This window comes from Fukomys damarensis, unplaced genomic scaffold, assembly GCF_012274545.1.
Source record: "Fukomys damarensis isolate Sample0158 unplaced genomic scaffold, DMR_v1.0_HiC HiC_scaffold_12, whole genome shotgun sequence".
NCBI lineage: Eukaryota > Metazoa > Chordata > Mammalia > Rodentia > Bathyergidae > Fukomys > Fukomys damarensis.
The window spans coordinates 36,323,102-36,345,608 of record NW_022900924.1 but is presented as its reverse complement, the minus strand read 5'-3'; the positions used below and the strand labels follow the sequence as shown (position 1 = coordinate 36,345,608).

At 33.9% G+C, this 22,507-nt stretch overlaps 1 protein-coding gene across 5 annotated transcripts in view; it reads right to left on the bottom strand.

Moving 5' to 3' along the window:
• Naaladl2 (N-acetylated alpha-linked acidic dipeptidase like 2) overlaps window positions 1-22,507 on the bottom strand; it is an 853,454-nt gene that overhangs the window by 206,571 nt on the left and 624,376 nt on the right. For all 5 annotated transcript variants that reach the window (XM_010632423.3, XM_010632422.2, XM_010632426.2 and 2 more), the window contains one exon: window positions 7,890-8,036. In XM_010632423.3, coding sequence (XP_010630725.1) covers window positions 7,890-8,036 — 147 coding nt within the window. The remainder of the gene's footprint in view (window positions 1-7,889; window positions 8,037-22,507) is intronic.

Below are 22,507 nucleotides of genomic sequence, written 5' to 3'. Positions count from 1 at the left end.
TATAATAAAACACACTTACAGGTATAATTAAAAATATCAAAAATATCATTAAAAATTGGTTCCCTCATAACAGTGATCAAAAGATCCATCCTGAAAACAGTATTAGAGTTAAGATATAGTATTTATCTATGATATGTGTTTCATTGTGCTCATCATAGTAATTCAGAATAAATGCTCTTATTTAGAATTCCAAGCAAGGACAACTGTCGTGGGAAATCTATCTTCCGTGCAGTCCTTTCAAAATATTAGGCCATTTGAAGTATGATACTTTGAATTATCCATTTGAGTTTTAAGAGTTTCTCTAGTCTTTGTTGTTTTTTTTTTTTCAATATGTGTCTCATATTTCAATTTCTTGTGTTTACTCCTCAGGCTCTTGGAAGCATACAGCAACTTTAATAGCACTCCCTCTGTGAGAAGCATTTCATGTATTGTACAATCAAAGCTTTTCAAGTCTGCTCTGTAACTGTTGATTTGTTGATTGGGATTTAACCTTCTTATCTAAGAAAATGGTTCTAAGAAGCAGAATTCTTTGTAGAGACACAGTTTATGAGAGTGTTATGTTTCCTACTTCATGTTGTTTATCAGGTGGGTGGGATGGCAATAACCATACATGACCAGAAAAGACATACAGAGGCTTATCTGGAATAATGGTTCAAACCCTCAGATAAGAGGCAAAGATGAACACTGTGTCAGATAGTATGAACCTGATTTAGTTTAACCACATCTACTTCCCCAAATCAGCATTGTTCCATGTCTAGAGATCTTCAAGTATCCCTAAGATCAAAAAACTATTCATATTGATAGTGATAGCATGTGCCTTTTATACTCGTTTTCACTCTACATTTATAATTGTATAAGTACAAAAAGGTTATTAATATAGATTTAGATTCCATATTGAAATTAACCTCTAAGAAATCAATACTTGTAAAGTTCCAATGTAGTTTCAGATAAAAATGTCTTTGTATGAAGAGAATGTTAAATCAGATTTTCTTTATATATTTCCACAAAAACAACATATAGAAAAGATTGAAGGTCTAAAGAAATACAGAAGTGAAAATGCAGTTGTCTAGCCAGGGATGCTGGCATGTATCTGACATTCTATAACTCAGGAGGCTGAGGCAGGAGGATCATTTAAGCCCAGGAGTTTGAGGTGTGGACAACAGCCTGGATGGATCACATCTAAAAAAAAAGAAAAGAAAGCAAAAACTCCTACTGCCCCATATTAAGCCATATTAAAGATCTAATCAAAGATATAAAACAATATTATTATTTTAATGTATTTGTTTTGTCTTTGGAAAGATAATCATATTTTACAAAAAGTTATTTCCATTGAAGAGTTATAGCTAATTATTATTAATATATAATTATTGATAAATTGTCATTGATATTGAAGGAAATTAATAAATAGCTTTCTAAGTATAGTTTCAAGTATAATAAAAATATATATATATACATTGCTCAAATAAGCTAAAGCTATTGGAGGGGATATCTGGTGCTTTTAGAGGGTAAATGTAGTTTTAGACCAAGCTGAGAAATATTCCCTTAAATAAAGCAAATCTGTTCAGAAAATTAAAACAGCATATATTTTGATGAGGTATTGTAAATAATTTTCCAGCAATAAGTCACAAGAAAGGTAATGAGCTGAGAAGAACACTAAAGAATGACTCCTATTTCCCTCCTGTTTTGAATTGGCACATTTTAAAAAGAAAAGGTAAAAATCTAATTTTAAGTGGCCTTTTGAAACTATTAATATGAAACATACTAACATCAGTAGAATTTACTCAGTGTTAAATACAATTATTTTGGTTCCTTATGTCTACAGTTTTTAACTGACTTTTGACCAATTGCTACTGGTTAGCATAAAAACAGTGAATAAGTTTCAAACAGAAAATGTAAGGAAAGAATGATCTGTAATTTAAGTAACAAATTCTTGTTCTAATAAAATATGAAGAATCAACATGTAAACTTTGCAAACTTTGCTCTAGAATATATATATGTATGTATTGTAGCGCTGCAATTTATCATACTGTCCAGATATGAATTATTACTGTTTTATCCCACAAAAGTACTTCTTTGTTAAGATTTATAAACACACAGAGACACGCACACATGCAGGCATAGACGCATGTGTGCATATGCACACACACACACACACACACACACACACACATTTTTGGTTGAACAATATTAGAAGTGAGACAGGAAGGTAGGCATTACTAAACTACCTGGGGAAGGAGGAATGACAAGATCCCTGAATCTCTGGGCAGATCAGCTCCCACAGCCCTGCTCTTGGACTTCTCACCAGAGTCCAGAGCAGGTTTCCCATAGGATGGCCTAGACCCGGGGTCAGCCTGAAGAGTGAGTGATACAAAGACAGTCAGCTTTGAGTTTTGGCCACTGGGTTCGCTGGTGCATGGTGTCCCACCCTCCTCCTGTAGGGTGCACTTTTCATTGTTTTATTTGGCCCCAAAAGTAAACTCGCTGTGCAGAGCCTGTTTCTTTCCCACCTTTAGTAAAACATTGCTGCCTTTTATGCTGGTCTTGACCAGTTCTTTGCTCAGGACAGATAGAACTTACAAACCACCTCTACTAAGGGACTTTAACACTCAAAACCCCCTAACAGAGTGACATAAAATTCATCTGGTTTAAAAAAATAAAAGATTCTAAATGCTTATGCTACTTGGATTCTACCCATGATTGACTAAGTGATAATGAAACAATTATGCCATGACTCCTGCTATATAAAAACTATAATGTCCCTGTTCTCATTATCATTGACATATTAAATGTTCCATTATAGAAATAAATTGAGTTTAAAATAGCACATTTCAAGTAGAAAAGCAAAAAAGTATAAAGTTAAACAGAGTGAGGAAGCACATCTTCAATTTGTGGTAAGTTTGCTTGGCATGAATTGACCTTTTGATATACATATTAACAATACCAACCCTCTCACATATCCTATAGGGAAAAGAAATACTGATCTGGAACAATAATTATGGGAAACAGCTGGTAAGTGACAGAAGAAATGTACCCTGGACCACCAGCCTCTCATAAATATTACACTCTTAATCAGAAAGCATCTGTCTTTTCATTTTCTTTTCAGCAATCTCTGCATTGTGTTTAATCTGCATAGAATGCTTCTCCTAACAGGTGCAGCAATGTTTACAAATTTAAAACCTTATTTAAATGAGACTTATAGCCAGGTATGTTCCAATTTACAAGGCAGTATCTTATGAGGAAGAATGATACTAGCACTTGGCAATACATAGATTGTTCTGTACTAGTGAAATGTAGTTATTGGAAAATTAAAGTAGAGATGCCAAGAAAAGCTAAAGCTAGATAGATCTTTAAACAATTGCAAACAATATACTTCCATCCAAAGAAACTATGGGAAACAATTATATCTGGGAGTGTGGAGAACATGAAATAATAGGGATAAAAATTATAAAACATCAATTTCCATTAAAAAATAGAAAAAAACGATGTCACATATATCCCTAAAAATTTATCTACATGGAACTAGTTTATTTTTTTACAACTCAAATTCCCCCCATCATCACAATTTAATTGTTGAAATCAAATAGACAATAATCCCTCCTGTCTAAGGTTTGGTATTCCGGTTTCATTTTCCAGAAGTAAAGCATGATCCAAAATATTAAATAGAAAACTGCAGAAATAATTTATGTAATAAATTATGTGCGGTTCTCAGTAGTATGATATCTCACACCATCCTGCCCTGCTCTGCCCAGAACGTGAATTATCCCTTTGTGCAGTGTGTCCACAGTATTTATGCAACCTGTTAGTCACTTGGTAGCCATCTCAGTTACCGACTGACTTTTATTCTGTCAGAGTATATGTGTTAAAATAGACATTATTTTACTTAATAATGGCCCCAAAGTGCAAAAGTTATAGTGCTGGCAACGTTAGTACAGACTATTATAAATGTTCTATTTTATTATATTTCATTGTTGTTAATCTCTCACTACGCCTAATTTGAAAACTAAACTTTATCATATGCATATATGTGTGTACAGGAGAAGGCAGTATTACACAGTCTAGTACTCTCCACCATTTCAGGCATTCACTGGACTCTTGGGTCGATCACCTGCAGATATCAAGAGGGGATACTGTAACTGATCCATGATCATCAGTCTTACTGGGTGAAAATGTATTAACAGAAATCCTAAAGCTTACAATATAATCACCAAAGCAAATTTTAAATACTTTCAAAGAGTGAATAAAATGTAAAATTAGCTGCTTACTTAGAACATACATTTTTTTAAAAAGTAGAAACAACAGTAAAATTATTCATTTTAACTCTTTTACTCAAAGTGAATGCAAAAAGAATAAATTCAGTTCTTTCAGGGACCAGGAAGGTAATACCAGAGGTAGTCTGGCAAACCATGGCCTTCTGGGTTATCATTTAATTCTCAAATTTTTATAGAAACAGTTATTGAAGAAAATATTTTGCTCAACTGTACTATTGATTAAACAACATGAAAGATTCTTTGTTTTTGTTTGTTTGTTTGTTTGTTTGTTTTTGAGACAGGGTCTAACTATGTAGTTGAGATTGACCTGGAACTATGTAGACCAGGCTGGTCTCAAACTCACAGTGATCCTCCTGCCTCAGCCTCCCCAGTGCTAGGATTACAGGCATGTGCCACCACGCCTGGCCTTAACATGAAAGATTCTTTAATGAAGAGAATGGCAAGCTGGGGAGCAATGCTCAGTCAGCTGAGTCCAGTGTTTCCACAAATCCGATTTGTAACAGAGAACATAGGTAAGCAAAATATATCCAGGAGTGAATCTTGCACTGGGCTTCTCATCTGCCTTCTTTAGTGTAAAAGTTGAAAACATGGATTTAGTATCAAACAAATATTAGGTTGTAATCTATCTTGGCCATTTAGTATATTTCATAGCCTTAGATAAACTACTTGAATTAAATCCATTTTATCCTCAGCAAGAAAGAAATGAATGAACTGAGTGTGGTGATCTCAGCTCTTGGGAGGCTGAGGCAAGAGGATTGCTTTCAGTTGAAGCCCAACCTAAACTACACAGGGAGACACTGTCACGAAAAAACAAAAACAAACAAATAAAAGAATGAATAAGAATAGCTAACTTACAAAGACTTTGTAAATATTAAATAAGAGGTCTGGAATACTTGACTTACCAAGTGCTCAATGGGTGATATATACTACTTTGTTTTATTTTGCTCATAATTACATATATATATATATATATATATATATAGATAGATAGATAGATAGATAGATAATGTTTTAATTACAAAAAGAAGCCCAGAGACTTATTTAACTTGACCATTGATAGGCAGAGATTTGAAAGCTCACGATGCCTGATTCACAATCCACCAAGCTATGTCCCCATAGATTATATGTGGAAATTACATTTTTAAATGCAAACAAATTCATGACAGGGCTCTTATTTCCTTGCTTGCCTTTCTAATTGAAATAGTATAAATATTTTTTACATCATGGATAATAAACTTCTATATTTATAATTCTGCTTAATAGCTGTATACAATTATTTATTGTAGGTTAACACAGAAAATAAAGGTTAATATCTGCCCTTTAGAGAGATCACAAAAAATTATCTCATTGCAAGCAGCAATAAATTTGTTAGGGACAAATCATTAAAAAGTCCTCCCTACTAAGTCAATATTAGCAAGATCATTTATTATAAAACATAGGAGACCATTTTAATTATTCTTGCAGAAACAGTAATATAATAAAATGATTTTGATGATGAGAGTTATACATTCTGGGTATTATTTGAAAAATTACTTAGCTTCCTCATACTAAACCAATTCTAATAGAGAACCTACAGCCTCAGGAGGTTCACAGTGGTATTAACACTTTCTTAATCCTCCAGTGGGCTCTAATTCTAAATCTTCTTTCTAGCAACACATCATATCCTCCAGCTAAACATCATCAAATTCCACCTTTTCAGCCTAAGAAGTTGATTATTCTTAATAATTAAGCTCATCCTTTTGACTGATATCTTCTTTTCTAAAAAGTTTAGGAGGTTCTCACTAATATGTTGAACCTGCAATCACAAATGATCACTGTAGTTGACAGGGTCTTTGTGTGAGCCCAGTGTTGCCTAAATATTTAAATGCATAATTTCCATTAGCCATGACCATAGCTCTAGAAAACAGCTATCATAAATATACCAAAGTGCCCCATTTGTAATGTAGCCTGGAGAGAGGTTAAATAATTTGTCTGGCATCAGAGTCAGAACTTTTGTTCTATTCCCACAGTCATTCTAGATTGTCTGTAAATTCTCACTTTAAAACTCAGCCAAAATTAATGAGACATATTAAAAAGAGCTACGATCCAGCTTGCTTACATGACAGAAGCTGGGTAGTCTGGTAGAATGATACAAAGATATAAAAGATATTGGGCAGGAAAATTAAAGCTGGATTATTTCATAATACATCAATTTCTTAAAAAGCACAAATTGAGTTTACATAAAAGAAAGAGGTATCTTTGCTAATGTACCCTATTTTAACACTAGCCTATGAGAATCCTAATTTAAAAACACTCACACACACACAATAATTTTGTCTGCATTCACCAAAATGACATATCATCACAGAAGAACTCACAGAGAGTTTCTCCCTTCACGAATGTAAGTTGCTTTTAGTCCTACTTACCTGTTTACAAGGAAACTTAAGTGGAGCTGGGGGTAGTGGTGAGGAAAACAAATAAAATGTATTTTACAAAAGAAAATTATAATAATACATATTGCTAAAAGCTATTAGAATTTAAGATATTGTATTTTTAAATTTGAGCCTATGTGGGAAGGGTAGGGGAAAGCTAATAAGGGAAAAGAAAAAATATGAGAAAATGAAAAATGGAAATGAAGTGTTTGTAAATGGGGAGAGGAGGAGGGGCTGAAGGGAGGGCAGGGGACAAGGGGAAAAAATGAGAACCAAGACCTGTCATGTAAAGGTACGAGATCCCAATGATGAATGTAACTGTACTGTATCTCTAAAATGTACCAATAAACTCATGAGGAAAAGAAAAACAGCCTATGCAAACATAATTAAATATTTCTTTTCAGAAACATCTATATTTGAGAGCAAATCAGGCTTTACTCTATTTTTCAGCCATTATTTTGTTCATTTAGTGATTGCCTCAAAGGGCTGTTACATAATGTCTCAAATAGCTCCTTAGAATATATGAACAATTTCTTAAAATTTAAGGTAAAATATTACAAAAGACTTAGATTTACAGAGTCTTAACTGCGACACAATCCTGAGAAAGAGTAATAGGATTGAGGGCCACTAAATGGATGAACCCAGATTTAATGTAGATGAATAATACTTTTGTGATATCCTTTGGGAAAAATGTTTCCTTCATTAAGAAAGTGTATCTTATTTGGTAGTCAAACTGTTGAAAAACTTTCAGTATCTATTTCACAAGACTTCTATTAACTTAGAGCACATGAAATGCATTTTCCCTTGGGCAAGGAAAGGAGAATCTATTGCATATGTCATCTGTTTCTGTGAATACTGAAGATTACAATTATGTTTTGATGTTAATCCAACTACTGCAAATTTCTTGTTGCAAAGCACACTGTGAAAATGTGAGCGACAGTATAAATCTTTTTAAATTGAATTCAACACTACTGAGAACAGCTGATGTTTTCAAATACTTTTACAAAGCCTCCAAATAGCAAGAATAACTCTAATTAAAGCCACTTTCTATAGTGACCTACTTGGTATGAAAGACGAATAACCACGATAAAACCACATTCTGCACATCTGCTACATTGTGCGTGCGTGTGTGTGTGTGTGTGTGTGTGTGTGTGTGTGTGTGTGTGTGTTTATGCGGGTATGCATGTTTTGCATTTGTGGGAATAATCACCTCTAATGCACTGATGTCCTCATAAGTAAACTGCACGGTGGGAACTCCAAGATGGTTGATGAAATAATCAGCATCACCCTGTATCTGCACAGAACTGACATTGGTTTCTGGGCACCGAGTTCTTCTGGCACAGTTGAACTTATTTTTCTGAAAAACATAATTGAAATTTTCAATACATATTGTACTCCCCAAGTCATCTCTAAGTCAGTGCTCCTCAAAACGTGTTCATGGATCAGTAGCAGCATCTTTACCAGGAGCCAGTTCAGCGATCAAATGCCTGGATTCCACCCTCTCCTCCTTAATGGGAACACTTGTTCCAATAGGGATGGAATCTGCTGAAACACTTTCCTTTGTTTCTGATGCTCATGGAAGTATGACTAGCACAGCTAGGAATTCACCTTTACTTGCTGTTGTTGCTTCAAAAGTATTTTTACTGTGAGTTTATTTTGACAATAATGACTCTGATAATTTTGATAAGAAATTTGAGTCCTTGTGAACTAGCCACACGGCTAAATGAAGTAGGAGTTGTGCACTTTGTAAAACAAAGGACAGTGACTGTACAAAAATTAAATTTTAAAAATAATGGAAATAAAGTATTTGTAAATGGGGAGGTGAGGAGGGGGTGAAGGGAGGGCAGGAGTAAGGGGAACAAATGAGAATCAAGACCTGTCATGTAGAGGTACAAGATCCCAACAATGAATGTAACTGTATTGTATCCCTAAAATGTACCAGTAAACTCAATGAGAAAGAGAAAAAACAAGCACTTGGAAAATTGTTTATATAACTAGTTTTGACAAAGATGCTTTTCTCAATATGTTCTTCAAATATCTAGGATCTTTCTGAGATGCAGCTGTCTCAAAGAAATATTCCTTTATACATTCCGGATATTTTCAGACTTCTATAGAGAGGATTTTTATTTACCTGCAATGCTTTAAGGAGGATTTATTATATTCTTAAGGACAACACATCCATAAGTATGAGGTCACAAAAAGCAAGTATATTATTTTATAGTGTGTATACATTCTAAGCAATTTTGAAAGAGCTAGGTGCTGAAAACTGGAACCTCTGAAGGAATTTCTTTCAGAGTAGATCCTTATTTCTAGTTGAATTTGGATGTTCTGGAAAGGCACAGCCTTCACCAGTGACTGATCATCAGTGTCTCACACCCAGTGTGTTAGCTAGGAAATTATGAATTTATGAAATCTAAAACCTAGATTGTTGGACTATTTTGTGTTATTAGGAAGAATTTGATAGAATCTGGCACTTTGTAAATTCCTGGCAATAAAATTAAAAATCATTATTAACATGGTCTATGGTCTCTAGATTGTAACAACATGTATGTCTTTTCAAGTCAGTATATGCGTCCTACATCAATACTAATATAGGCTTGGCTTTAATTTCATTTTGCATGCATAATTCTCAAACTCAATCTCAAATCTCTTCTATGTTCCTTAAATATAATTTTTTCTCTTAACTGAAGAATATGTATTGAAACTTGACAATACTAAATTCCATTGCATGCTTGTTAAATAATTCATTTTTAAAATAAACATGATATATAAGTAGAATATTTGATGCCGTTTCCATTCTGCCATCGTTTTTACATACTAGCTGACAAAAGGGCCGGCTTCTTATATGTGCAAGTTCCTACAATGACGCAAATGGCCTTCTGCAATCAGTCTTCACTTTTTTTCTCTCTCACTGAGTGTATTGGTACATTTTAGGTATACAGTACAGTTTCATTCATTATTGGGATCTTGTACCTTTACATGACTTTTCTTTTTCTATTTTTCTTTTTTTTTTTTTTTTTTTTTTTTTTTTTTTTTTTTTTAATTCTGATACAGACTTAGAGTTATGGTTTATCCTTGGCCTTAAGCTGGTCTTCTGAAGCCAGTACTTATTCTTTCTCTTCTACTCTTTCTTTCTTTGGCATGGCTACTCCCTTTACAAACTTTAACATTTTCATTGCATTCCACTTCTGTGGATCTTCCCAGCTGTAATCTTATTGTGTTTTATGTTTCAGGCAAATTAAAAGGATCATATCCAGCTTTCAGGATTGGATTTCTTTAATATTGGATTCTCTTCCCCACTCTGATTTCCTCCATTTTATCCATTTATTGTTATGTCTGTATTTTTCCTAAAGCTTTGTGTTGTCATCTTTGTCATATATAAATTCCTTTTGTAAAGCAGTGAACATGATGATAGATTGTTATCTAGAAATGTTTTCAAATTATATTTTGAAGTTTAGCAAATATCAAAGTACTTGACTGATATTAAAGGTGAAGTATGTGTGATTAAGAAATAAAGTAGCGAGCAAGAATATTGTGTGGCTTGTATGATAGCTGGGTCTTAGAGCTGAGAGCTCTTCCCTATTAAGCCACACGTCAGAGACATGGAGGGCAACTCCCCGAAGAGCACCGTTTTCAATAGAGCTTACTCAATACTGGGGCTTCAGGAACAACATGGAGTTCCCTGTGGGTAGATTGGAAGATTCGCGCTCTCTCTCTCTCTCTCTCTCTCTCTCTCTCTCTCTCTCTCTCTCTCTCTCTCCTTCTGACTCTTCTAATTTAGCCAGTGATAACGAGAAAGCATATTATCTTCAGGCCTTTGTTTTTTTTATGTCTTTTAATACTTTTGCTTGTCACTAGATTCGGGGTAAGATAGGCGGATAAAAAGGATTCCAATTTTAATACTGCACTTGTTTCCTTGAATGTTTCACGTAAGGATTTTCCACAAGACAGCGTTCTTGATACAGATCCATAGTTTCTAAATCAATATTATTTGTTATTTTAAAATCTAGGTCAAATTCACATATCTGAGGTGATTCTATGTATATCTGACCCTAATGTGAATCACTTTTGCACACAGGACTTCAGTGGATTATAACAGATCCACACCAATTACAGACACTGATCTGCTCCACCCCATAAGCCTAATATCTAAGAAGGAAGTAGAAAGAAATGTTAATTTTCTTCAGTTAACTACGAGTTAAGCACTGTGGGAGAGGGAAGGTTGGTAACAAATTTGTGCAGGTCGATTAACTTTTTAAATTTATTTACAAGGCTGAGTAAATTCATATTAAGTATTTCATCTAAGGAGTTCAAAGTGTTCCGTATTTAATGTTTGGTAACAAGCATTTTTATTCCAGTTCATAAAATAAGCAAATTCAGGCAAGGAACCTGGTTGTCACTTGTTTAATTTTCCACCGCAAGTCTGTGAAGACTTGAAATTGCTGTCAATCCTAAAGTTGTACACACTTTGCATGTATACATTTGAGCTTCAAGGAAACACCTGAGTAAATGTTCTTAAAAATTAAATATGAAGAAATTAAATCAACATTTACATTAGTTAAATAATAATGCCCAGATACACTGACAAGTTTCTAAAGTAATTTAAAATTTGCTTAGTAATTCAAATGTTTTATTTCTCTCACACTGTTTTCCCCTGAACACATAAGCATTCTCTCCACATGCAGAGGAAATCGATGTTGATTACTTATTCAAAGTGCAAGAAAGGTGTACCATTCAAAATAAAAGATACATTCTACACATTATAATAAAATTAAATATTTTTTAGTATTTCAGTGTTATAATTTCAATTGTGTAAAAGAGAATTTGTCACACTATTTTCTTGTTTTTTGTTTGTTTTGTTTTTGTTTTTTTGTTGTTTTTTGGGGGGGTATTGGGGATTGAACTCGGGTCCTTGCTCCTGCAAGGCAGGTGGCGGAACCACTGGGCTAAATCACCAGCCCTCACACTACTTTTCTTATCTTTATTGTATATTAATGTACCAGCTGTGATTGTGATACCTACTGTATTTTTAAAAATGCTTTCTCAGTGTAGACACTGTAATGGCTGACTTGGCTAGGGCTTATTTAGATAACTGGTCAAACACTAGATATCTCTGTGAGGGTGTTATTGGCTGAGATTAACATTTGCTTTGGTAGAATGAGTAAAGCAGCTTCCCTTCCTGATGTGTATGGCCCTCATACCATCAGAATAAGGCCTGAATGGAACAAAAAGTCTGACCTGTCCATGTGCCTCAAATGTCTTGAGCTGGGACATTGGCCTTTTCCTCTCTTTGGATTTTAACTGAAACATCAGCTTTTATTGGTTTTCAAATTTATAAATCGTGGGACTAGAAGTTACATCCTCAGCTTCCTTGATATGCAGGCCTTCAAAATGAGACCAGCATTATGCAATTGGCTCTCCCAGTTCTCATTTTGTGGGTGGTACATCTTGGACTTTGACTGCTTCCATAATAATATGAGTTGATATTTTTAGAATAAATCTCTCAATGTGGATACAGACTTGGGTATCAATATAGAGATAGTTATCTGGGGTGTGTGTATATATGTGAACATATGTAAATATGTATGTGTGTACATGTATATATGTAGACATTTTAGATACATAAATATGCGTATATATACGCATACAAAGAAAATGCACATATTGTTATGGATTGCAACAGCAAATACTGGGCAACTTAAAAAAATTTTCTATTTTCATGGTTCTGAAGTCTGAGAAGTCCACCAAGGTGCCATCATGATAAATTTGGCTTCCCAGTTTTGTATCCTGTCATGGCAGAGGGTAAAGACAGAGAAATCCCATATCTTCACCTCTTTTTATAAGAATATTCTCTTCCTCAGGGCTTCACCTTCATGAGCTCATGACGTCCCTAGGGTCTTCTTTTAATACTATCACATTGGGCTTTAGAGTTCAGCATATGAATGAGAGTGGACAGAAAACAACTTTTCCATTACAAATATGCATCCTATTAGTTCAGTTTCTTTGTACAACAGTCTCAGCTGGTAGATTACCTTTATGTTTAAGAAAACTTTATAAGAACTAGTGAAAAATTTAACTTGCACATGGGAGTGCGAAGAGCTGTGTTCTGTTTAATTGGAGATAATTTCACAACATTTTGTTATAATACTATTACATAGTCACAAACATAATCCTGGGCAACTGAAGGTGAACAGATGGGGAATCACAGAGAAATTATTGCCGTTTTAAACTGAAGACTAAAAATTCTAAAGCCCAGGGGTTTATTTCCAGAGGTCCATGGTAAAAATTCTGGTTATGTGTGAATCTTGTGGACCAAAACAAACAACCAAACAAAACAGTTGTGTTCTATTTTCTCTTGTTCTAACTGAAATGTAACATTTCATTGAATTAAGAAATAGGACACAGGGCCAAGCACTTAGCTCAGTTCCGCCGCCTCTGCCTTGCAAGCACAAAGACCCGAGTTCGATCCCCAGTACCAAAAATAAATAAATAAATAAATGAATAAATATAAAAAAAGAAGAAATAGGACATAAACGTATTACTATTAACAGTATCTGTAACCCTAATAAGATGAAGTCAGATGTTCTGAATAGCCTAAAATACCATTGAACTCACTGTTAATTAAAAAGCTGCCAGTTACGAGATATTTTACGGATTTTTTTGTTTAATATGTTAATTTTAAAATGCATACGAAGTGAGATGTTGTGTGCTTTAATACTTGAGTACTGTTATGGTTTGGGTCTTAAATATTTCCCAAAGAATGTGTTAAAAGACCTGTCAAGTGGTGCTACTGGAAGGCGGTAGAACTTTTAGGAGTGGGAAGCCTGGTTAGCGCAAGTAGGATGCTGTGTGAATGCTTTGGGATGATACATTCTGCCTCATTCAATCTCTCTTTCTCTCTCTCTCCTCCTCTCCCTTGATTTTTTCCCCTTCTCTGCCTCCTGTGAGCCATTAGGTGGTCGGTTTGTTCCACACATGCTCCCTAACATGCTACTGTGCCTCAACAGAGCCAAGTGATCAGGGACTAAAACCTCCAAAGTGTGAGCCTAAATAAATCTCCATTTAATTATATGTTTACTCAGATATTTTGTCAGGCAATGGAGTGCTTACTAACAGAGGTAAGTACAGTTTGATGTGATTGGATTCGTCTGTACTTTTATTTATTTTTAAAATTTAAGCAATTTGGAGCATTTATTAGCCTGCCAAAATTGTCCTGGGATGGGCTGAGAACCTCTCCTAGCATAACAGCTTGATTTTGCAAATTAGGACGGAGGACCCAAACCAAGAAACGTAGGATGAAATCCTAGATCTTTTCACTCCAAATGCAATATTCTTTCTTCCCCATATATATCAAAGCACAAGACCATATCAATATATACAAACAACCTAATCTTAAATTTGGTTTTTACAAGAGTCTGTGGGTCATTTTGTAAACCACGTTAACATCACTTTCCTAGTTGTAAAAAACTGTACATATGCGACATTTCTTTAACATTCATTTAGCTACCAAGGGCATCCTGTTCTCTTATTTGTATATCTTGTATGTTTTTATGCCTGTATGTAATACAATGTACCTAATTTTTAGTAATGCAATGAAGAATTGGGCATAATGATGCACATCTATAATCCCAGAACTCTTCAAGGCTAAGGGAGGATTTCAAGTTTGAACCCAGCCTGAAAAATTGAGTAACTCAGTGAAACCTTGTTTCTGTAAACAAACAAACAAACAAATAAAAAAATAAAACTGGGCATTTAGCTCAGTGTGAATCTCCTGGGTTTATTATCCAATATCAATGAAGAAAATAGAAAAAATTTAAGATATCTCTACTACTATAGTTGTAGATGACAAATTATGGCTATTGTTTCTTTAATATTTCAAACCAAAAATTTATTCAAAGTATCCTAAATACCAGCATCTAGTAAGTTTCTAATTTATAAAATATTTTTCAAAATGATAAAAATAATAAAATTACATATCTTTTATTTCTGTACCAGAGATCAAAGTTGGGATCTTGCACTTGTGAGGCAAGCAGCTGAACCACTGAGTTAAATACCCAGCCCTAAAATTACATATCTTATAAGACTATTATTGAAAATTAAATTGGGTGGTGCAAGTCCTTATAAAATTGAAATTTTCAATCTACAACACAGAGTTTTTAAAATCTCAGATGTTTCAGGCTTTCTGCAAAAGTCTAATTATTTAGTTATTGAATATTTTCAACTTGAAACACTGAAAAATTACTATTCTTCTTTATATAAATAAAGTCACCAAGTGGAAAAACATACTAATTCCCATTGCATTCTATTGCTGAACTTTAATCTTGTTATCAGATGTGGAGAAAATTTTATATTTGAAGTACTTATAAAATATGAAATATCTTTACATATTCATTAATGCTGTGAAAATCTATCTTGAAAGATGAAAATGAAGAGAGTGAAGATATTTGCCCTTATTTTACTTTAAAATCTAACTGGTATCTTTCCCTCCCTCTTTTCAAGAAGTCTATTTCAGTTTTGTTTCTTTACATTACTCTTCAGGTAAACTTTTATGTAACAGTAAAAATAGGCACACTATTTTAAAACCTGAAAATATTCATATTTCAACCAAAATTTTAAGTAAACATCTCCATTAAAATAATAATCTCTACCCCATGGAATCTTAAATATTACAGATAAATCTATTTTTTAAAGTGTAAGGATCTAAACCATAGAAGTATGGAGGGAACAATATATGATAATTTTATTAATCTCAGAGGGGAAAAGAGAGTTTTGAGTATGACAACACACTCAGAAGAACAAAAATGTTAATTAGTCCAACTACATAAAATTATAACTTTTTTACATGATAGAAATTACCATAAGCAAAGATGATTAAAAATGTAGAAAATATATTTACAATTCACATCACAGAAAAATGGCTAATTTATGTAACACATAAAGGAAAAAGATCAGCAAGCAGATTTTTTAAAGTTAATGAATTTCAACTGGCATTTAACTGAAAACTAGTTTTAAATGACTTTGTATACAGAAAAGATATCAAAAATAGCTTCTATATTTATTTTGTAAAACATCTGGCAAATTTGATTATGTATTGTTTTGAAGGATGCAGCAAATCTGATGCCTCAAATCACTGAAAAAACATTGGCATAAATTCTTTGAAAGTTAAATAAATTATATTATGTCCATGTAGTTGAATAATATATAGTCTTCAAATAGGAAATTGACTCTCCTTATGCACTAATAAGGAACAATTTCCAAATACATTTTATATGCCAAAATAATGAGCAGAAAAGTTCTATATGATATCTTTTACATCTAAAAACTTTAACAAGGAAAGAAGAGAAAGGAATAAATATGAGAAAAGGGAAAAGTGGAAATAAAATCTTTGTAAATAGGGAGAGGTGGAGGAAATGAAGGGAGGACAAGGGAATGGGGAAAAAATGAAAACCAAGATATGGAAAGATACAAATTGTCAATGATGAATGTCAGCATGGTGTGTAGCTAAAATGTGCCAACAAAATTAATCAATGAAAAAATGTCATCCTTTCGTTTTTGGTACCGGGGATTGAACGGGTCCTTGCAATTGCAAGGCAGGCCACTGAACCACTGAGATAAATCCCCAGCCCAAAAAAATATCGTCTTAACAATTATACAAATAATGAATCAGAAGTGATATGGTAAAAATAAAAAAAAATAACAAGTATATATGCTTTAATTATACAAATGCTATTTATCTTTAAGGATAGACACTGGTGGAAAGAATGTTATTTGAGCAGATCAATCCTGATGGTTTACTTTTTATATTACTTTGGAGTTTTAAAGCAATGTGAAAGAATTCCCTCTCTAGAAATAGGTGCTACATGTCTTCAATAGATATTGTTACTTATTCATAATTTTAAGATTTTCTATAATTAACTTATGTCATCAATTTTAAGAGATTCTGTTGGGTGGTAAATAAAAAAAATACAACTAATATCTCCCAATTTCAGGAATGTTAACTCTTTTTTTTAATGTGTATGAGTTGTTAAATAGTGATTAGAGTAGCAGAATCCTGGACAACTTAATCTAGGAAGTTAGATTTAGGAAAATAACTGGCACATTTTTAAGAGGAGAGTTTCTCTCGCACAGGAATTGGGGATACAACACCATGAAGGCTTGCTTTTATATGAATCACTGAAATCAACACCCCAAAATAACCAGTAAAGTACTTTACATAAGCGAAGAAACATAAGGGAAGACCGAAAACAAAGCCACATTCACTTCATAATCATACTTTCAAGACTGTCCTTGTTCACATAGCTTGTGTTTGTAGTTTCCAGGCAAGTATCAGTTTAATTATCAAAATATGTTTTTGACAACATCACTTGCTCTAAGGAGACAATTATATTAGGACTGCCTATTTAAAAACAGACATCATTTTAGTCCCAACCCTGGGAGAAGAGTAAACAAGGTACGATGACGCCATTTTACAGCTATAAAGTGTATTCCCTAGAAACATAAATATAGCAAAATCAGTGGTATGCAGGGATTTAAAACATAGATTGTTGATCCTCCTTCCCTATCTCAGTGATCCTCCCTTCAAGTTAACCAAAGAAACGAGCAATGAGGTTCTCAGTTTGTACAAAAAGAGTTAAGCTGATGACTAATTAACTATATAAAAATAACATTTTCAGTTTAAGAGAAATTGCGACTTAAAAATTATTACTTGCTATAAAGATTCCTTAGATCCCTTTGCCCCACTGGCACTACTTTAATAGGTTTACTATTGGTCACTCCAAAAGCTAAAGGATATCTTTATGAATTGCTAACTATACAGTATACAGAATGAAACACCCAGAGCCCTTCTAAAACCATACTGTGATTACATCTAAATGAAATGTGAGCCTACTGAAAAGGTAGAAAAGTACCATCAAATTGACCTGTGGCCAACACGCTAGCTATAAGCACATTCCCTAGTACGGAGTCCCATAGGACTCCTAGTGACCAAAAGGATCAAGATATAGATTTTATGTCTCTGTGAAGGGTAACAATGCTGGCCTCGCAATGCTGTTCCACACTGAGGGATTCGCTGACATAACGTACTTTGACTATTATTTCAACAGCCTTCTTGAGGTCTGTTTTAAACAGCTTCTTCTAGCCTCACAGGCAATGCTATTTTAAATAATATGATGTCAGCATTTCGATGATATATTCCAGCTGCCAGGCATAAAAAATTAGCTGAAAAACCTCACGGTTATCAAATCAACACTAAGTGTTTCGGGCTGCACATATAGTTAATGAAATATTTAAACAAAATCTTCTTTAGATAAAACAACTTAGATACTTTCCTTTTTTTAAAAAAAAAATCAGACATTTAAAAAGAAAGTAACCCAGAAGGAAGGAATCAACTGGAATATGTTTACATATATTTATAATCATTCACAAGATACCAGGAAAGAGTTTGCTGTCTTCTCTATGACCAGGGCTACAGAGCAGTTGTAAATCAGGTGGGTACTCTTAGATTTCTCAGAGGTGATTCATTTAATTTTAGGAGAGCCCAGGGAGAAAAAGATAAAAAATTTAAAAAAAATGCAGACACTATATGCAGGAGGTCAAAAAGATATGGATAGCATTTCAGTACTTATTACCATTTCAAGCAAGCTAAATGCTGAGAGTGAGAAATCGGATAGAGGAAATAACACCATCAACAGTAACATGTCTAAGTCTGACAGATGAAACATCATTGTATAGCCTTGAATCCTGAACCAACATAACTGGAGCCTAGGGATAATTTTGCTAGATGGGCCCATCTGTTTGTATACCACTGTTGTTCCCAAGCGATGCTGTACTTAGGAAACCTGCACTCTACTCACATTAGATTGCATCCAGTACCAACCCTACCTTTTAGGTTTCTTTGTATCAGATGTAGGGACCATTATTTTGGCTAGAAAGTACCATGGATTCTTTCACTTACATCCTTTGTTGTAATTCAGTTCTCCTTTGCATTTCTCTGTCTCTTACATGTCATTTTAGGGCAGAGAACTTGTTTTACCCATTTTCTATTGTCTTTATATTAGTCAGCACAGTAAAATAGGTTTTACCTAAGTGTATCAAGCTATAGTTGATCTAAATGTACCAATGGTTCCCAATGGAAAGAAATAAGGACAAGAAAAACAAAAGAAATACACAAACAAGGTTGGATTAGTTTAGTTTTAGAAACAAAAATAACCTGACACAGTGTCAAAGATGCTGTAGGAGGTTGACTTAAGATATTGCCATGAGAAATAACAATTCTGAGAAAGAGTTCTCTAAAGTTTTTACTAAAAGAAATCTGGTTTCAAGTAAACTATGTGTCCCATTAGACACCTGTAGGATATGAGTAAGTAGGTGCTGACAAAACAAAGTACATTGAGATAAGTAGGTACTTAAGTAGTAAAGAACAATAAGAATAGTAAGAATAATAAGAACCCATGACCCATAAATACACTACAGCTGAGGTAGAAAAATGTGCATATTCTCTTAAAAAGTATTGATGTCTCTTCATCAGTGTGACTATAGGGCATTTACTTCCTAAAGCTTTGAATTTTCCAAATGTAAAATGGAATATGCATATTTTATAAAAGGCTTCACAGAAGTAAATTAATGCATGGAAAGCACTCAGCATCTAGTACATAAACACTTCATATGTAACTGTAATTATGATTTTTTATAATTTCTGCTAAAGTAACACACACACAGGCATGCACGTAAGTACCTCCTACATTTTTGGCAATGTCTTCCTAGCATATCTTAAAACTATTTTCTCCTGCCTTCTAAGATGTGAAATGTCCATATTTAGAAAGTAAGGTCTTTTCAGATATAGAATGCAATTTCTCCTAATAAAGTTTGGTTTTAAAGGAGGTTTTCTTTTAGCTCTCTATCTCTTCTTTCTCAAATTGAACTCTGATTTTTAGGAAGTATTTATATACTAGTGCAGAGATTTTTCTCATTAAATACTCTTGCTAAAAAGAGAGAATGCATTTACAATGTTCCATGCATATTAAATCTGGTAAAATATATCTGTTTAATTCCTTATATAAAATATGAATTGTGAAAATTTTAATAAAGCTCAGGTTTTTTACAAGATCATTCATTGTGCACACCTCTGAAAACACAGGATAATCGCTACATTTTTTTCATTCATTATCATGTATTTTTCTTCAGACATTTAAAAAACTTTTCCTGAATTAAATTATATTTTTTCTTAATGAAATGGTCCTTTTCATTAAAAACAATTCCTAATACTTTGTAATTACGAATTGATACTTTAAATCCACGAAAATTGTTCTGACTTAGATCTACAGTGTCCCCTAAAAGTCTTCTGGATTTGGAGGGTGACTCGATCATAGGGCTCTATGCTTATCAATAGATTTGTTCATTGTTGAGTTTAGTTGCTGACTGTGCTGTTAGAAAGTGGGGATTGATCAGAAATTGGTCATTGGAAAAGAGGATTCTGAGGCCAAGCTCTTCCCTTCCCTTTCTGTTTTCTGACTGCCACGGGTTGAGCATGTTTTCCTCTGCCATCCTATTTGATCACTGGGGATTTAGCTCAGTGGTCCCGAGGCCTACCTTGCAAACTCAAGGACCTGAGTTCGATCCCTAGTATAAAAAATAAATAAACAAAGTAGTTGATCACAGACTGAAAGCAAAACCAAAATGAACCTCTCCTTTATGAAGGTTCGGGTGGCTGTTATTTTGTTCCAACAAAGGAAAAATTGCTGAGACACAAATTTGTATAATCCCATTATGTGTTTTAATACAACATAGACTGGATTAGGAAAAATCTATAATTGAAAAACAGGAAAAATACTCACAAAAATAATATTAAAACTAGAAGCACAAAGAAATCCAATAATAGAGTAAAAGTAAGAATATCACATTTAAAAATATACAACTAAATTCAGATTTCAAAAATATGTATTTCATATCTAGTATTTCCATGTGTATTCCTACACATATCTCTATAAAAATACTTTCTGAAAGAAGTAATTATTCTCAGTTTGTCTGAAAGTTATATTAGCCAAGAGAGATTAAACAAAGCAGGTGTATCACTTAAGCAATGACAAAGTCAAAATTCCCATCATACTTTTTGGTTCATGTCTTTTTTTTTTTTTTTTGGTACTGGGAATTGAACTCGGGTCCTTGGGCTTGCGAGGCAGGCCACCGAACCACTGAGATAAATCCCCGGCCCCTTGGTTCATGACTTTTTAACCTTCATGAAGGGAATCTAGAGAAGTCCGTTTTCAAAATAAAACTTGAAAGTTTTCATTTTTCACATCTGGAACTCAAAGCCCTTTAAAAAGAAGATAATTTGATATGAGACTTTGTTTTGGATTTGATATTCTGAAGGCAGGCATAAAAAAGGTAATGACTATTTAATATTCTTTCTGCCATCTACCAGCTTGACATTTCACTTGGATGTCAAATAGGTACTTTAGATTGACACATTAAAGATTAAAATTTGCTAAATGAATAAGCCATTCTCAAAAACAAACAAACAAAACCTCTACAAAAAATGTAATATGATTCCACTCATAGGAGTGACATGGACTAAACTTTGTTGGCCTCCAATGCGTAAGCTGAAACCCTACCTCCAACAAGACTGTGTGTGAAGAAAGAGCTTGTGAGGAAGTGATAAACACTAAATGAGATCACAATGGTGGGTCCCTAATGTGATGAGGCTGTGGCTTTGAAAGAGAAGATATAGCAGAGCTCTCTCTTGCTCTAGCTGTGAGGGCACAGGAAGAAGGTAGCTAGACAGAAGCCAGGAAGTGAGCATCTACCAAAAACTGCCTGGCCCCTGGATCTTGCACTTCCCAGCTTCTCAAATTATGAGAAATAAATACTTGTAGTTTAAGTCACCGAGTTGGTGATACTTGTTATAGCAGCTCAAGCTGACTAACACAAAAAAGTATTTGGAAAAGTCAAATCACACAAACAGAGAGCAGCATAGTAAACTCTGTCAAACTTTAGCATTCAAGAGATTGCCTGAAGGGATTATCCCAACACAGATTTCTGGGCCACGTCTGTAGATTTCTGCCTGAATATGCTTGGTGAGACCCAAGAATATGCAGTTTCTAGTGATGATTTTAAAGCAACTAGCCCAGAGTTTATTGCTTGAGAAGCACACATCTAATCCATCAGCAAATTCCGATTGTTGAACTTCAAATATGTTCCAAAATCCCCACTTTCCTGCTACATCCATAGTTTCCAAAATGTCCAAGTCCCTATCATCTTTTGCTTGAGATAAAATTACTTCTGAGCTAACATTAACACCTCCTCCTTGCTCATAATCTAACATCCTTACAGAATAATCTTTTTGCATTTTAATCAAATGAAGATATTTTCTCCCATCCTTGAGATGATTTCTCCCCACAATTAAAATAAAAGCCCAAAGGCAACTCTGCTTTTTCTGTTTTGATGGCCTCATTTCATACCAACTTTTACATCACTCTTCTCTTCAGAAAAAGTGGGCTTGGCAGTGTTATTCATGTTATACCCAGAATTCCTTTCTCTTCTTATTTTCACGAATCTCTTCCTTCATTTCTTATATTTGCTTCTCAGTTTATATATCTCCCGTTCAGAAATATCTTGCCTGATCATTAGGTAAAGGAGCAGCTACTCTTCGGTCAGCTCTTTCTCCTTTCCTGCCCTGCTTCATTTGTACCCATACAGATTTTTCTGAAAGAATACTCCCTTAATTAATCACATGCACTAGAATCTTTGTTTCAGATTCTAGAGAGCTGGCCTAAGACACTAGTGAAATTTTTTTATTAATAGTCACTCTAAAAACCAAAAAAAAAAAAAAAA